At 31.8% G+C, this 17514-nt stretch overlaps 1 protein-coding gene across 4 annotated transcripts in view; it reads left to right on the top strand.

Moving 5' to 3' along the window:
- Positions 1-21: 21 nt before the first annotated feature.
- Positions 22-17514, top strand: part of LOC128187246 (calcium/calmodulin-dependent protein kinase kinase 1-like) — a 66750-nt gene continuing 49257 nt past the window's right edge. The window contains exons 1-4 of one of the 4 annotated variants that reach the window (XM_052857541.1): positions 22-141; positions 2387-2638; positions 4923-4988; positions 8893-8998. In XM_052857541.1, coding sequence (XP_052713501.1) covers positions 4979-4988; positions 8893-8998 — 116 coding nt within the window. In that variant the 5' untranslated portion in view covers positions 22-141; positions 2387-2638; positions 4923-4978. Of the gene's footprint in view, positions 142-2386; positions 2643-4922; positions 4989-8892; positions 8999-17514 lie in introns of all 4 variants that reach the window. The other 3 variants (XM_052857540.1, XM_052857538.1, XM_052857539.1) reach the window with 3 other exon arrangements.

The following is a 17514-nucleotide window of genomic DNA, read 5'->3' as shown; positions in this document are numbered from 1 at the left end:
GTTCCGAGTGTCTTTCATTACATTCGGAATCATTGGCAAGATAACAAAACAAATAACAATTTTAGCAAACAAAGACTACAGCGATTTGATTTTTTGTTCCTGACATGCTTTATGCTTTACAAAGATGTGAGTAAGATAAGGGTAAGAAATATTATGACATGTTTTCTGTTTATGTCGCAGATGCCAGATTCTTCGGAATTTCCACGTTTCGAATTTCCTTTGCCACTTTTCCTGTGCAATCTGTTGTCAATATATCACTGAATATTTTGAGTTATCTTTTATACAAAACAAAACCGTGTATATATTCTTGATTATTTGTTTTATATAATATTTATTTTATCAGTTTTTAATTGACAACAGGGTAAATAGATTAGCAGGTATATTACCGGTAGGCTAATCATCAGATAAAAAAATCAAAGAGATGCCATGCAATTTTTAAAAAACCGAACAAAACATCATTTTATCGATCTTTAAAACCGATGCAACTCTCAAATATCTTACCAATTTCTACACATGCAATATTCTCTGTTTGGTTCAATTGCCAAAAAAAAAAAACCCCATGAAACATTTATGGGAATTTTAACATGCAATTTTGTGATAAATAGATCTTTTACGTTAACTGCAGTATTGCTCTTAATTATTGCAGGGCAATTATGACATAGTAACTTTGTGAAATATGATGTAAAGGTATTAATTTCTTAACCAAAGTGTAAGAAATTACCCTGCAAGAGAGCAGTACTTCCTCAGTAATATTAATTGTGAAAGGTCTATTCGTTATAGTTTTGAATATGGGTAGCCTCATCCTGTGGCAATGAAAGTTTTAAAAAGTTTTTATGTACCAAAAAGTTACAAACCCCTAAACTGCAATTTAAAGCTTTTCACCCAAAGATGGCTGTCAAGGGACATGATATTTGGAAAGTTTGGATCAGCAGAGAAGTATATATACAAGTATATATCAGATATTAATTGTTACACTTTTCTTTAAGTTATCCCTGGCCACTCCTACTCAGACCCTTAACAAGAACTTCCCTTTTTACAATATGTTGCCACACATGTCTTAAATCATTGAGTAAAAAATTATACCCTCCTCAACATTGTCTTTATACCTTATAAAAGCCTAATTGATTGTGGTCATGAACATGTACATTCCAGCTGTGCTGATTGTTTTACATGTATAGTATGCTTCATTGCACAAAACACATGTTGAACACACTGAGTACTGAAAATTGCATTGTATTAAAATTATAATGGAGTTATATATAGTTATACATGTACTTAATGAACTGACTTTAATGAATAAAATAATCAGGGATGCTGAAATAATTCTTTTAGTTTCAACTATAGTCTGTATAACCCACTATTCATAAGGGAAATTCATGTTAGTTGACTAAGTTAGTTGGAACTAACACAACAAACAATAAGAATTCAAGTTAGCTAGTTGTCTAAGTTAGTCTAACTAAGGACAATCTTCTTGAAAGCCCCAAATTCCAAGAATTAAAATATTTCCAAATGTTATCCTAAGTTCTCCTTGATCAAAATAGTACTCAATTTATACTAACGATTCTTAACATTAAATATAAATTATTATAGGGGTCTTAGAGATAATTTTGAATTTGGGGCTGGGCATGGTCTTTAATAAGTTTGTTATCCCTATTATTATTATTCATTTTTATATCTTTGTATTTTTTGATACAAATCATTTGGTTCACCTAAAGATTTATGATATGCTGATATCAGATACATTTGTTTACAGTGTATTGTCAATGCTCATACCTGCATGAACACCATAAATGAAATACAGTACTACAGAATCAACATTCAATAAACAAAAACAAATATTATTCATTACTCTGCATCAGCAAAATTATGTAATTTTTTTTTCTGGAATGATTGCAGCCAATATAAAGGTAATTCTGGTATATATTCTGGTATATATGAATCAACAGGTATTGAAATTGTATAGAAAATATATGTATGCATGTGCAAAATTTATGTGGCATTGAATGAAATATTTTGTACTATATCTGGTATCATAACAGTATTTCTGAATTGATTCTTTATAAGATATATAAGTTATCTATTTCATGGCTGGTATCTGTCTTTTGTTTGGAATAATGTTTTTAACATAGGAGATAGATCAATAAACGTATAAACTTGGAAAGAGACAATGACCATCATGCAGGTATAACCAAAGAAATCAATGTACAGGCTCTATTGATTATAAACTCCTATATACATGTATACTAATGGACGCTCATGAGCAATTAACAAGTCCAGTCATTAAAATGGATTCAAATTCATGTTGAAATTTTAAGTTCAATGTTGCACAGCAGTCATTCTTCACTTAAATTGATTGGAAATTCATTGATATTTTTGCTCTCTTCAGGAAGATAATTTAATACACCTGGTGTAGGAACAACGTTGAGATTTGAACTTTAACGAACTTACATAAGGATTGACATCGCAGATCCAGATGGATACAGGCGACTGACCAAATCCACACTGTACTACAATTCACACAAGTGCCTTCATTTGCTGATCCAAGTGCCTTGGATTTCAGATGCTTCATGCAGATTTGGTTTTCTTCTTGACATGAGTGCCTTTAAAGATTTGAATGTTGACTGTGCCTTTCATGTTGGTTTGTAAGTTTTATTTCTAAAATTTTCTTCTTTAATACCTTAATTATTTTGATGGATAAGGAGGGGATGATTAAGTTTGTAGTGCTAGAATTTTGATACCAATTCCAATATACATATATCATGTTCTATATTATTCAGAACCTAATTCAAAAGAGAGAGAGAGAGAGAGAGAGAGAGAGAGAGAGAGAGAGAGAGAGAGAGAGAGAGAGAGAGAGAGAGAGAGAGAGTCTGCTCTTATAATTAAATAATAGAAATATTAATCCTCATATACCGTACTATAATCTAATAGCTTAATACATACCTACATGTACATTTTCATTAATGTTTTGGAATTCAAAGAATTCTTTGAATTATAAAACTTTAAAAAATTAATTCAGCATTTGAATAAGAATCAGAATTTTAATGTAACATTTGAATAACAAAAGTTTAATGTAACATGCATGTTACTGTAAAAGTGGTTATTTACGCTTGTGGTTATTAATATAAGTACACGTTGTCTAATTTTACAGGTTTTAATTTCCCCCATGTGTAAATTACCACTTTTAGAGTAAGTTATATGTATATACGTGTTGTATGTAGTAGTTTTGGGAACTCAGTGTCATAAAAAAATTCACCTGTCAGTTTGTCTGCACGGATTAGGCATAGTCTCAAGATTGTCTGTCACCTTTTTTTTTTTAATGCGTCATTGGAAATGTCAGTGTTCAATCGTTATAAAGTTGTCTATTGGGACATGTTGTTAATTTTTTTTTTATAATAAAAGAGTTAATATAACATACAAATGGCTGATTGATAATGACCCTGTTAAAAAAACTTAACATAATAAAGAAATTTGCACAATGTAGGGCATTTGGTGGAAAATAGGCTCTTTAAACTGCAGATTTTCCTTTGATTGAACTTTATATTGTTGTAGAATTCTAATGGATAAATTGTTCTGAGCTTTATCGATTATTCTTAATGTGAAATGGAATCATTCATTGTTGATCAAGCTTTGATTTTTAGCTCACCTGAGCTGAAAGCTCAAGTGAGCTTTTCTTATCAAAATTTGTCTGTTGTCTGTCATCGTTGATGTGTCGTTGTTGTATACTTTTCACATTTTCATCTTCTTCTCCAGAACCACTGCGCAGATTTCAACCAAATTTGACACAAAGCATCACTGGGTGAAGGGGATTCAAGTTTGTTCAAATGACGGGCCACACCCTCTTTAAAGGGGAGATAATTTAGAATTATTGAAAATTTGTTGGTATTTTTTCAAAAATCTTCTTCTCAAAATCTATTTGACCAGAAAAGCTGTAACATGTACAGAAGCATCCTTGGGTAGTGTAGATTCAAGTTTATTCAAATCATGGTCCCTGGGTGGGGCCACAATGGGGGGATGGATTTTTACAGAAGAATGTATAGAGAAAATCTTAAAAAATATTCTTCTCAAAAATTATTTGGCCGAAAAGCTTAAACTTGTGTGGAAGCATCCTCAGATAGTGTTGATTCAAGTTTATTCAAATCATGGTCCTGAGGGGTAGGGCAGGGCCACAATGGGGGGATGAATTTTTACATAGGAGTATATAGAGAAAATCTTGTAATATATTCTTCTCACGAACTATTAGGCAAGAAAAGCTCAAGTTGGAGGGAAGTATCCTCAGGTAGTTTAGATTCAAGTTTTTTTTTTAAATCATGGTCCCTGTGGGTTGGGAGGGGCGACAATGGGGGATGCATTTTTACATAGGAATATATAGGGAAAATCTTTAGAAATATTCTGGGAAAGTTTTTAGTCCAAAAAGTAGTACTTTGTGTAAAAGCATGGGTTGTGCAGACTAAGATTTGATCAATCCATGATTTCCTAGAAAAAGGTTGGCCATAAAGTGGGGGGGGGGGTATTTAGGAATAGAGAATAATCTTCTTACAGCTGCAACAACAAAAGGGGCTTGATATTTGTCATAAAAATATGTGGATAGAAATCGGCAGATTTTTTAAATATCTTGAGCAAGATCTACTGTACTTAGTTGTCAAGATATTTTGATTTTGATACTGTAATGCTTATTTGATCAGAGTTAAGGCAATTGTTGCTCAGGTGAGCGATGTGGCCCCTGGGCTTCTTGCTTTAAAATGCTTCTAAATTGAATAAATTCTAGCTAAATGCCACGAAACTAGATTTCATGCGTCAAGCTGATCAGTGAAGAACTTGGATTGAAATATTTGTATTTTGTTAAAGAAATTTAAACTTAGATTACATTTACTTTAGTTTTTTCCATTCATTCTGACCAGTTCATTTGCAACTTTTTTTATCAGATAGACTGCATAGATGTGAGATTTGAATTAAGTATAACAAGCCAAAGTGAACCATTATGGGAGCAGGTATGTTTTTTAATCTTTTCGACATCTGTAATGTACGGTATTGTTTCTAGATGTTGTAACCAAATGCAATAGGTATTTAATTTGTAACAGAATATGCTACACTATGCTTTGCACATTTTCCTTATGTATGTGCTGTGTTAAAAGAAACTCAGGACTGCTTCAGTACATTAACTATCTAACTAAATTTTAATGCTACTAAAAGCATTATATCTCACCCATTAATCCTGAAAAAAAGAGATAAAAAGCAGCAATTGAGTTGTAATTGAACATTGAACATACATTGATTTTCACACTTTTCATCTGCAATTCATTTTTATATGAGTAAATCATTTTGAGATGTTCAGGTCCAAAAACTCTAACAGAGGTTGTCTCTCTTGTCATATGTCATTTTTTTTCCCACTCGGACTGAATGTATATCATGACTGTGTGCCATAGAGACATATGATTTCATTAGTCTTTGCAATAAAAAAGCAAATATTTGCATATTCCACATTGATACTATTTAAGGATACATTCTGAGTAAAAATAAACTTGGTGTCTTTTGAATCCCTGCCCATTTAATGGCGAAGAAATCATTATAGATTAATTGATTAATATATACAAGTATGATTTGCAAACTACTTATCTGTATTGTGAAGTGATAATTTTTTCAATGAATATTATATAATGATTATGAATGAAACTACCGGTATATCTGATATGATTAATGGTACAAATGATTGCGGCATGCCATGCACTAGTTTTCTTTTATTTAACTTTCCCAGACAAACTGTCAAACTCTTTCATTCAGCATATATATACAGGCAATCTATTCTATATACATAAAAAATTATTTTTTATGAAATTTAAATTACATTTTATGAAATTTTGTATTTTCATGTATAGAATGACTTATTATAAGTCTGATGCCCGTCAAGTGTTTATTCCCTGTGTTAATTGTTATATACATATTTCTGTAAAAGTTTTTGAAGCATATGTCACTAAAATAAATTATTCACTTACTTATTTACTTATAAACGATAAGGACTGTGTTTCAATTAGGCCTAGTAAAAAAAATTGTGTGTTTAGGGTAACACTGATGAAAAAATTAGGCTAGGTAGGTAGGGATTTTTTTTTTATTTTATCATATTTTTTTCTGCATGAATCCTAAGAATATTGTTTGTGTCATATTTAAAAACGGATATTGTTTGTGTCATATTTAAAAACGGATTTTTTAATAAAAATAATATAAAATTCACAATCAGATATTTAAAATTTTAGTCATTTAAAATTGGTAGGATCGGGGCATTTTTGTAGGTTAAGTCGGGTTACCCGAAACACACAACTTTTTTTTTAGGCCTTAGTGACTGATGTATAGATGTTTATATATGTACCCACCGAATATTAATAGCACTCAGTTGATGGCTAGCTGCTGCACAGTTTTCCGCATATATGGCCGTCATGACCACGCTGTGAACCTTGGGGTTCTAAAATCGGGCACTGTAAGTGTGTGAATTTTTGGAGTGTGGATTGCAAATGACATTTGATGACTCTATTCAGACTAATGCACTAGCTTTTATTTTCTGGTATATTGGTAAACGTGTCTGTGTGTGTTAATTTATCACCCCTCACTGCTACATTTTCCATTAGCAAATGCCTTGAAATTCTTTTTAATGGCTGAACGTTTGGCTCTTAATTTGCACGTCTTCTAAATGAAATCAGCATTATTGGCGCGGTATACTAATTGAACACTTAATAGCTGTAAGAGAAGAGTGTGGGGTGTCTATGTTTTGTAACGAAGTATTACAAATCAATCTATTCCTTCCAACCCTAGCTCCATAATGTTTCATTTAATTAATTTCCTGCATCATACAGTCATCAAGAAGGTAGAGGGGTATGTGTAGTATATCGTAAATTCCTAATTAAACATGAGGAATTATTATCTGCGTAAAATCGCGAGAAGCCCGTCTCGCGAATTTTATTTAACCTCACTTTTAATTTTCGGATGTATGTAAACCACATGAAAATATGATAAAATTTCAGCATTCGCGATTTTATATTCTCACACTTTGATGGATAACGTTGATTGTGGAATTAAGAACTAGTGTAAAATAAGGAATCTACAGTATGTATATTACGTTATACATTAACTTCAAAGTTGGACTTTAATTAATAGTTACTGGATAAAGGATTGAAAAAAGTTGTTATAAATATTATAAAAAAAATGGAAAGAAATTACCGATATTCATCTAATTGGCAGCAAATTTGTCTCTTATATTTTGACCATTAGATGGCTTATAACAGAAAAGGCTGAGAATGATTGTTTAGAAATCTTGATATTCTTTGTATGATAATATAACAAGTACTTTAAATGCTTGAGTACCTAATTCCGCGAGAAGCAAAAAATCACAAACACTAGCTGACTTTTTATCCCGAAATTTCTTATAGTATTCAACTCCCATAAAATAATAGCGAGATTTCAAAATCTGGGAGAGGAGCTTCTCGTGATTTTAAGCGAATATTAATTCCTCACGTTTAATTAGGAATCTACAGTAGCTATTTTAGTATGTACTTGATTTTCACTATCAATGATAAGTTAATACGTCTTGATCATATTTAAATGTTTTCTAACTGAATAAATACCATGCAATCATTCAAATTTGTGGAAACCAATTTTCGTGGATTGCTTAAATTTTACAGGTTCATGGATGGGGACATAATTTTATACATTATCTTATTCCTATAATAGGAAATATAACTTTATAACCCTAATTTATTGATTCATGGAGAATGTTAATTGGTGGATTAAAGGTACCCACGAATTCTACGAAAATTGAGCCATCACGAAATCTAATGTTTTTACAGTATGTTGCTGTACAACAGATATTCTTTATGATTTCATTGACATATACATGCATAAAAAGCTTCCAAGACGTATGAAATTTTGGGATAGATCAGCAGTAGGCATTAATTGGAAAATAAATGATTGACGTCCATTTAAAGTTTGACCAATCCCTTGTTCACTCCTTGGTGTCCCGAACGTGCAAAAGAAATTGGATAAAATGATTTAAAGCCTTGTTGTGTCAAAAATATTATCATGTTATGATGACTTCTCTCCAAATCTCTGTCATATCTCCATAATTTCTACCAGAATATGGATATTTTCAGACATGTTGTTTTACTATTTTTCTCCAGAGTGTTTTACTAATAGAGAAAAAAAATCTATTAGCCCCTCTTGTGGGAAATAAGAAAGAAAAACCAACATCTAGCTGAAAAAACAAGTTAATATGAACTATGTATGGTTGACGCAAGTTTGAGTTTATGCATGAATGGTAATTATATTACCAGTACATGCTTTTTGGTATACATACGTGCCTTGCTTTCCATATTTTTCTTACCATAGTAATATCTATTAGCTCTCCTGCAACTGAAAGTTAATACATATATGCATGATTAATTGATGGTCAAATGACCATGTTGGGAAAGTTTTTATTTCTTAACAAACCCGGGGTAATGGCATGATTAGTGACTCACTCAAAGCTGTATCCCATCTTGTTGCTTGATATAAAATATTCATCATCTACAGATGGATGCTAAAGGAGGAACAGATATCTAAATGTATATATTTATGAAAAGAAGTAGTAACCATTCACAGAACTATTGACAATTAATAACTGCAGTGATGAAAGTACTGGAGATTGAAGCTTTAGTATTCCTTCTATGTATTTCTGTAAACTATTTTTTGGGGAAAATATATAATTTGGAGATTTAAGAACAGCTCTTTCAAATTTGATTTCGATTGAAGGCAGAATCTGAGTTTCAACACTGAAAGGGCCTAAGTTTATAGGTAAGATATTTTAAATATAGCAAGAGCTAAGAATTCAATGCACACATCACTTGCACACTTTGCTTTCACTTTTTGTAGGTGTTAGTGTCTGTACAGAAGTTGGCACACCTCGGCACATCAGCATAAAGCCCACCCCTAAAAAATCACGATCCGCTCATCCACCAGCCAGAAAGAAGATCTCAAAGTAAGTCTTGTGATGGCTCTCATTTTTGTACACATTCTCTTTTCAGGACAAAAGTTTGCAGATGTTGATATATTATCTGTTTATTTGAGAGAGAAAAATTGCAATTGACACATATTGCAATGTTGATTTTAAATCAAAAAGTGCCCCACCTATTTCCATTTTATTCAATTTAATCAAGTAGCAGCAATAAAGATCCTTTTCCTCTATTTTTGGAGGAAAAGAATTATACCGCTAATTTTTTCAGCCAGTTTTCTTTATCTGTTCCTGGTAATTAAGTCAAATTTGGAACCTGAAAGAATTCATCTTTTCTTATTCATTTTCTCTTATTTCCAAATTCCTTTTGTATATATATCAGATGTTCAAATTCTTATGTAAATGTGTTGCAATTTTATAAAAAAAAAATCCCCAAAATTGCATGGAGTTTAATAACATCCAAAAATATTAAAGAAAATTAATTTGTTGATACATGTACCTGTTTATTAATTCACAGCCTGTAAAATGGAATCTCATAAAACTGTTAATAAATGACTTTATTACTGAAGATTAAGATCTATCATGTATGTATATGCTTAATATTGGAATTTTTAGATGATTTTAATCATAGTTACCGGGTAAGTTGAATCAAAGATATGAAATTTCAATTACGGTAAATCCCTCTATATTGAAATGAATTTTTCTCTATTATTTTTTGTGGTTTGGGGATTTTTTTTTCAGGCATGAATATTAGGTTCTTGATTATTATCGTCTTCACAGATGATCCATTATTTTAACCATTCTATCAAACTCGAAACAAATAATTTCATCTGTGGCACCAATACATTGAGATAAACAATGTTTTCTGTCTGTAAACACATTACGTGTTCGCAGTCCCAGAATTGATTTTCTACGGAATAGATTCCATATTACCGAGTACATTTTTCTTTGTCTAGCTGCGAGAGATTAGAGAGTTGTAGACTATTGTCAATTACAGCTGATTACAGCAACACTGTATGTTATTAATGTATTTATTATTTATGAAGTCAGAACCATGGGTTTGGGGCTTTCCATGTTAGTCAATATATTTGAAAAATTCTGACCAGGAGTTTCTTAAAGAGAACTGTTATACCCATCCGGTACATATTTCTGAATAAAAAAAATAATTTGCTGTGAAAAAGTATATCAAATGCCTAGGATAATTTTAGTTCTCTTTGATTTTATTAATCTAGTACACGTAAAATTTTAACGACAATAGAAACCTGTCATTGTATTACTCAATAGTAGTAAAATTTCCTTGTTTTGTCAACTGAAAAGAAAAATGTTGCAAATGTATATATTATTTTGAACAACATGTATATCATTACTAATTCATTTGAGGAATAGGGAGACATTATATCCTTATTTAATGTACCTTTTAATGAACTTCTTAGAAACTCTAATTAAAAAATAAAATTGACTGTTAAAAATTCATATCCTAGACGAAACCATGGATACTCCTATATATAATTACACCCTTTGGATCCTGCACCCCCTCCTCATCATTTTTTCCATTTATTTGGAGTTTGACCATACCCAGTAAATTACAGCCTTTCTGTTAATTCATCCTATTATCCAGCGAATGTGGGTGTAATGCAAGTTATTATATTGGTTTACTTGTCGGCTCTTTCTGCGTTGTTACCCAAAGTTGGCGGAAAAAAATTGGAGGTTCATTGCACTCCTTGGTATTAATGTGCGAGACAAGAACTTTCTCATTCCGTAGCCCTTTGTTTGTCTTTGTGTTATTGACATCTTTTCCCCCGATTTTGACAAAATAACTTTGTCATGCAGGCGATAGGTCTATGTAATTCTTGCGGCAAGAACAGAGAGGGTGGTTTTTCTTAAAGCCTCTGCATTATCTAGCTCTTCTAAATCATACTTGTATAATGCAACTGAAAGAGTGAAAGTCATATTACTGGTAATCAATATCCAAAGTATTTTCATGTTTGGAATAAGCATTTATAATTCATATTGTGCACTCGGTGCATGACAGGGAATTATTTTTTCTTTATTCATGGTTGCTCATTTAATGCTTGAATCAAGATAGCTTTTGAAATATCAAATGATGCTTAAAGCTGCCAACTGAAACAAGTTTGTTTGTTCATAAAAGCTGAAGAATTTTTTTAAAGAATTGCATATTGGCATTTGGTTGAATCATAGATTGAAGTTTGACACTATATTATGGAAATTTAATTTAGTTATGGACAAAGATGCACATGCATGTACCTAATTTTCATTGTTTCCATGCAGTTAATGAAGCTAGCCTAAGGTTTTAGCACATCCATATCAAAAAGCCATATCAGTCCCTCTTGATTTCAAGATATATCAATTTGTTTCTTTTTTAGTTCTTTTTTCCCAAAGAAAGCCTATTTTTTAAAGGAGTAACCTTAAAAATTAATTTCTAATGCCAAGGGGAATTGATAGTGGCCAAGTTCAACAATTAAGGGTGTTTGAAAAATAATTGGACTCTGGAAACTGTCGTTTGGAATCCACTTCACGATAATAAATATGTCAGGTGACGTCTTTATTGCTTTGTTATTCTCTTCATTCTGTAGCCCACTAATTGTGATAATGATTGAAGGGTATGTGCATGTGCTTAATAATTTTTTGTTATCTTTGTATATATACATTATTTATATATAGCTTCCCTCTTGGTAGTGACTTTTCAAAAATTATACATAGTACTTTTACATGTATATCAAGGTTAAAGTTAATAAATTGAGTGACAGGGTTGTATAAACAATGGTCAGATACTTCTTAGATTGATCTAGCTAACTTGGCAAAATCAGAAGAGATTAATATTTTTTACACAAATTTTCCTTCAGAATGAGGTTAAATTTTAAATACATTTTATGCAAAGCAAGTACAACTGTCTGTATTGATTTTGGCTGCAATGAAATACTAGTATACTCAATGGTGTGATTTGAATTGTTATAAGAACATTCTGACAAGATTATGCTTGCCATATATTTAATATTTGCAGTACCGGTATGTATCACATTGGAGCTGTTCAACACTTCTATTTGAGCTAACAAGCACAGTTTTGAACGACAAATTTAGATTAAGCTTTTGACACATCTTAGTGGTAGTTCAGTATACATTTTAAAATGGCTGATGCAGCATGGTCATGATGTTGGCAACTATATTTTGATAATACGTGTTTTCAACCTGAACATATTGATGATCCCACGTATGGTTCATAGGGTGCCAAATGCTTATCAACAAGGTAACAGTCTGTCAGTGTTCATTCATGATGTTATGTTGTCAACTTTAGCAATACTTGTGAACTGTAGTAAATATGTTTGTCAGTGCCCATTCATGACACTTGTTTGATGCTGCAGATGACCTCCAATTATCAGTTCGATCTCCTAGTTATGTACTGAATAGATTTGTTATTGAGTGAGAATGGGCTGTTTTGGAGTAGGTTTTTTTTCCTGCTGATGACAGCTGCCTAGATGAAGCCTTAATGGCTTAATTATACTTAAGATATCAATATTTCCCATCATAGATTTAGCCTAGTTTTGCCAGTAATGATCAGAAAAAAAATGATAAAATTATGATGGTTATTTTGATAAAAATGATTTTTTCTGTAACCAGTGAAAAAAGTGTCTGAAATTGGTGATGGGCCAGGAAGCAAGTGAAATACATGTATTATGGGTACCATAGTGTAACTTGCTGCCTGAATTGTTAAAAAAAGAAGTACATGTATTTGGAAATTGTATGGTTCATAGCCCACTTATTTGAAAGCAACGTACTGTATGCAGTAAATGATTGATTTTTATAATGCCAAAATTTCACACTTTCCTTTTTGCCCATGAGAAAACTTTTAAATTAGATAAAAAAAAAAACTGTGCACGTTTGATATATTTGTATGTCAGTTTTCCACACAGGAAAGAAAATTGGCCTCAGATAATTGCCTTTTTTGTTGGTGTAATCTTTTTACTCCTATGAAGATTGCAGTAGCTGGCAAGGAGTGAATGGTAAGTTGAAATCAATTGTCAGGATTAATGAAGGAAGATGGACATTGAGTGGAGTGAAATTGTTTAATGGTGTATCTAAATTCTCCGGTTGCTATCAGCGCCAGGCATGTTGGAACGAGCTGTTTGGAAGAGGGATGGGATGGACAAAATGACAGACAGTCAAACAATCTGTCTTCATTCTTGGCCCATCATTACACAATTTCCATTCCCGTGCTCAAAAGAAATACATGTAGGTGGGAATATCCCTTGATAGGATCAAGTCTTTTAATTTTTTGGCCATATTTGCTATAAAAAAAGAAACTCTGAATGGTTTTACGTTTCATCTCTCTAGTAAATTACATTAAGGCTTAATGTACAAACATTGGCAGAATTTTGTAATTGCATTTCCACTGTCTGCTGCTGATCAATTAATGCTTGCATGATCACGTAAATTATGATATTGTACTTTGATAATGTAAACCTGGAAGTTATATGTCCATCAGGTGATTTGTAAATACAAGTATCACCTTTAATACAAGCAAATGATAATGAATGTTATGTTGATATTAATGTTTTTAAATTGCATGGAACAAAACAGACTGAGTTTTAATCAATGAAACCATTATAACTAAAACTGTTTATTGTTAAAATGATCCACTAATGTTCCAAGGGATTATTTATCCGAAGGTTGACTCTTATTCATCGTTTTGGCTGTAATTCAGATTCTATGTTTAACATTATCTTGAATATCAAAATTCAGCATTTTTATGATTTTCAAGCAAACAGAGGCAGTGATATAATTTTAGTGCTCTTGCGAAACAATGCAATATTACAGAATAAATTACATTTCATGGAATGTTATGAAGTTTTATTTTTAACACAATAATTTGTGAAAATTGCCTTAACTCGAAGTAGGTGTACATCCTTTATTGGTGAAAAATCAAATCTGAATTCCACAGGGCCAAAGCTATATACCAAAGAGTAGGTGCGGTACCATAATACACAGAAATTCAGCCTTTGCTTAAAGGTCCTTATTTGATATCAGTCGTGGACTAATTGAATGTAATTCCTCTTGGAATTCAACCCCCTCAACCTCCCTCTTTCTCACAGTGTCTCACCGCAGTGTTGCAGTGTCATATTGTTAGAAAATACCACCCCAAAACTTACGAATTTATTGAGATCCTTGGACAAATTATTTCCAACCTACTTGCTGCTGAGTTCAACCTTCAGAAAGCAATTACCTTCATGTATTATGTCATTATGACAGTACGTATAATACTGATGGAATTTGAATCACCAAGATACAAGCTTCTGGCAAAATGCAGGAAAATCTAAGAAGCTTACAGGTAGAAAAAACCCATAGATGATCAGATTGGAGTATGAAACAGACTTCAATATGTCACATTAGGTATGTCTAGTAATAATTTCCCATTCTTATCACTCTTTTGATTTTTACTGTTGAGACTGAAGCATGAAAACTTAATTTGCTTACAAATGGTTGTCATTATACTTTGATATTGGTTTGTTAAACTTTGCCCGAGTTGTAGTACTTATATTGTCTGTACATTTCTCTTTCTTAATTGGTGCCCTCTATGGTTTAGGTAATGCCCTTGAGGTCAAGGGCATCAGTAAAATTAAGTAATAAAAGTCAAGGTCATTCATAATACAGAATTCATTAATATTGACTATGACAAACCATTACATGGTTTACATTGTTGAATTTAAAGTTTTCAAAGTCTTACATCTTTTTAAGGTTTGGATTAATTAAAGATTCCATTATTGAAAGTCAGCAAAAAGGTGCTGAAAAGTCTGGAGTTTGAATTTGGGAAGAAAAACTTTTAATGTGAGCCATGTGTGAGAAGAACTTTTATGAATTTTTTTTTTTTTTTTATTATTATTATTTTTGGTAAATGCTAGAATTTTTGGAACTTTAATTCTCAAGCTTTCACCTGATCTTCAAAATTTAAATTCTAAAAAAATGAGTGTTGCAAAGCCTGACACTCAGATAAATCATACCTTTCCTTTTATAACAGTAACTTCTTTATTTAATTGGCTATTTATCTGCTGAAATGTAATCTTCTTGGTACATCGCTATATATGTTCATACAATTCTTAATGAGCAGGTGACAGAATTTTGTAGTGAAGATTGCATTTCAGGGGATAAACAGTCAATAAATCAAAATAAAGGTATCAATTTATCTAAGTGTCGGGCTTTTCAACGTACTATATTACACTGATCTACACTATACTTTAAGTACCTTAAATTGGCAGTTATAGGTGGACAAGGTGTGAGAGTACTGTGGGAGTGAAGATGAAGTGCAGGAATACTTACTGTGTAAATATTCACATCCAGACCCTAAACCGTAGGCCACATCTATAATTATACCCCCGCAAACGAAGTTTAGGGGGGTATATTGGTTTCACCCTGTCCGTCTGTCCGTCTGTCTGTCTGTCCATCTGTCCGTCTGTCCGTCTGTCCGTCTGTCTGTAGACGCAACTTTGTCCCCCCTATAGAATTTTTTATTACTGCATGGAACAGTTTGAAAATTTGTACATATGTTGAACACCATTTGAAGATGTGCACCTGCAATTTATTTTAAGATCAGACAAGATTTAATGATTTTATGACAGTTTTCATTTTCCTTATTCTATATATTGTACACTAATGTTGAAAAGTAAGGGAGGTAATCCTTACAGATTTTATTAATTAATTAATAGAAAACACTCTAAAATATATTTATATAAATACATCCAGATGGAGTTTTTTGTCTTTATGTCTTAATTAATAAAAAAAAATTATTTTTTATAAGTATTCTATCAACTGACAATGCAAAGTTTTTGTTTGTCAATGATAAATTCTTAGGAGCTAATGAGAACATCAAAGACAAGTGTGGCTGAATTCATTCGTCCCAAGGGAGCCATTATCTGAGCCATGGCTCAGATGGAGCATGTGTTTAGGGGAAATTGATAATCTGTAAAATGGGTGATGGTTTTGGGGCTATTTTAAAACTGTTTCATGTAAACCAAAAGGTCTATCATTATAAGGAAATAAATAATATAATTATTAATAAAGAAGTTAAACTATTTTTAGAGGTTGTTGAAATTTATTTGTCAAGTAATTTGATGAAGTGACCCTATTGGGCATTAATTTAAATGAAATTCAAAATTACTGATATGATTGTAGTGTTTTGGCAATTTTAAAATTGTTTGTAATATTAAATTTTCTTTTTTACATATTTTTACATAGTATGGTAATTATGGTAATGTTTTGGGAGTTTATTAAATTTAACAAACTCATCAAAGAAAATCATAGTCCTATGGGATCAATTTTCTGATATGGAGTTCAATTGTGCCATAGGAGAAAGTGAGGAAAATTTGAAACAACTAATTGCATCTGTCAAGACTCTTATTAGAAAGATATTGAAAGTTTTATCAACAGAAGAGCATTGCTTGGCTACCGGTATTTCTATTCACTGCAAAGGGAGGGGTTATTGTCATTTTGTTGGTTTTTCTTTAAATCAATTAAATTAAAAAAATATCTCATCAAATACATACATTTGTAAATGTATTACTGTTATAGATATGTATTTACAGTGAAATTCTGACAATTTTGATTTTAATTTTTCTTTGTTAACTTTTTTTTTTTTTTTTACAATTCTAGAATTTTTTTTTTTGTATGTGTTCCAAACCTTAACTATTATTCAATTCAATTATTTGTCCCATTTGAAATTAGCCTAGCGGGGGTATTAGTCCCATTAGGACAGTTCTAGTTATCTGTTGTCTCCTCGAGCGTTCCTGACTTGATTATGTAACAAAATGTATAACATCAATGAATGAAATGGACTGATAGAATGAAGAAAATATGATTGACGATGTGATGAAAGGTAATTTTTGTTGTCTAAACAGAGGGGGGAAATATAATCTAAATAGCAGCTTTAGGCTCTGCAAAAGGCCTACAGGGACTAAAATAAAATGTTGCAGCAATAGATGATTACCGAATTAGACAAGGAGAATTTTCTAACCAAACAGATGATTATTATTGGATTTACTCCGGGCATGCAGTTCCGAAAAAGTGATAATATAAGTTAGTGATGGGAGTAAAAAGAGGTGAAAATGGAACTTACTACACATCGAGACCAATCATTAGTTTAGGTATATTAATGGCTAATGTAGCTGATTGAAACCTAACAGTCTGAAAGGTGATATTTTTTTTTTTTTTGGTTTTGTTTTAATAATACGATCTGGCAGCTTTAAGCACAGCAGATGGCTCAGTAACTAAGCATGGATTGATCGGAAGTTAATAAAAGCTTCTGAGTGGTTCAGTCATAATGCACACTGGTTCAACTCTTACATTATTATAGGTATAATACCATTCGGTGTGATGAAAATATCACCTGGAACAAATCTGATGCCACTCTGAGAACTAGGGATGAGAGTCCGATTGTTTGAAATCAATGCCGCTGTCAGGCTCTCAGATGAATGAAGATTGTTTGAACAGGACAACACATTTTTTTATTCTTTTTCATTCAGTTTTGTAAACAGAAG

This window comes from Crassostrea angulata, chromosome 6, assembly GCF_025612915.1.
Source record: "Crassostrea angulata isolate pt1a10 chromosome 6, ASM2561291v2, whole genome shotgun sequence".
NCBI classification, from domain to species: Eukaryota; Metazoa; Mollusca; class Bivalvia; order Ostreida; family Ostreidae; genus Magallana; species Magallana angulata.
This window is presented reverse-complemented; position numbering and strand designations above follow the sequence as displayed.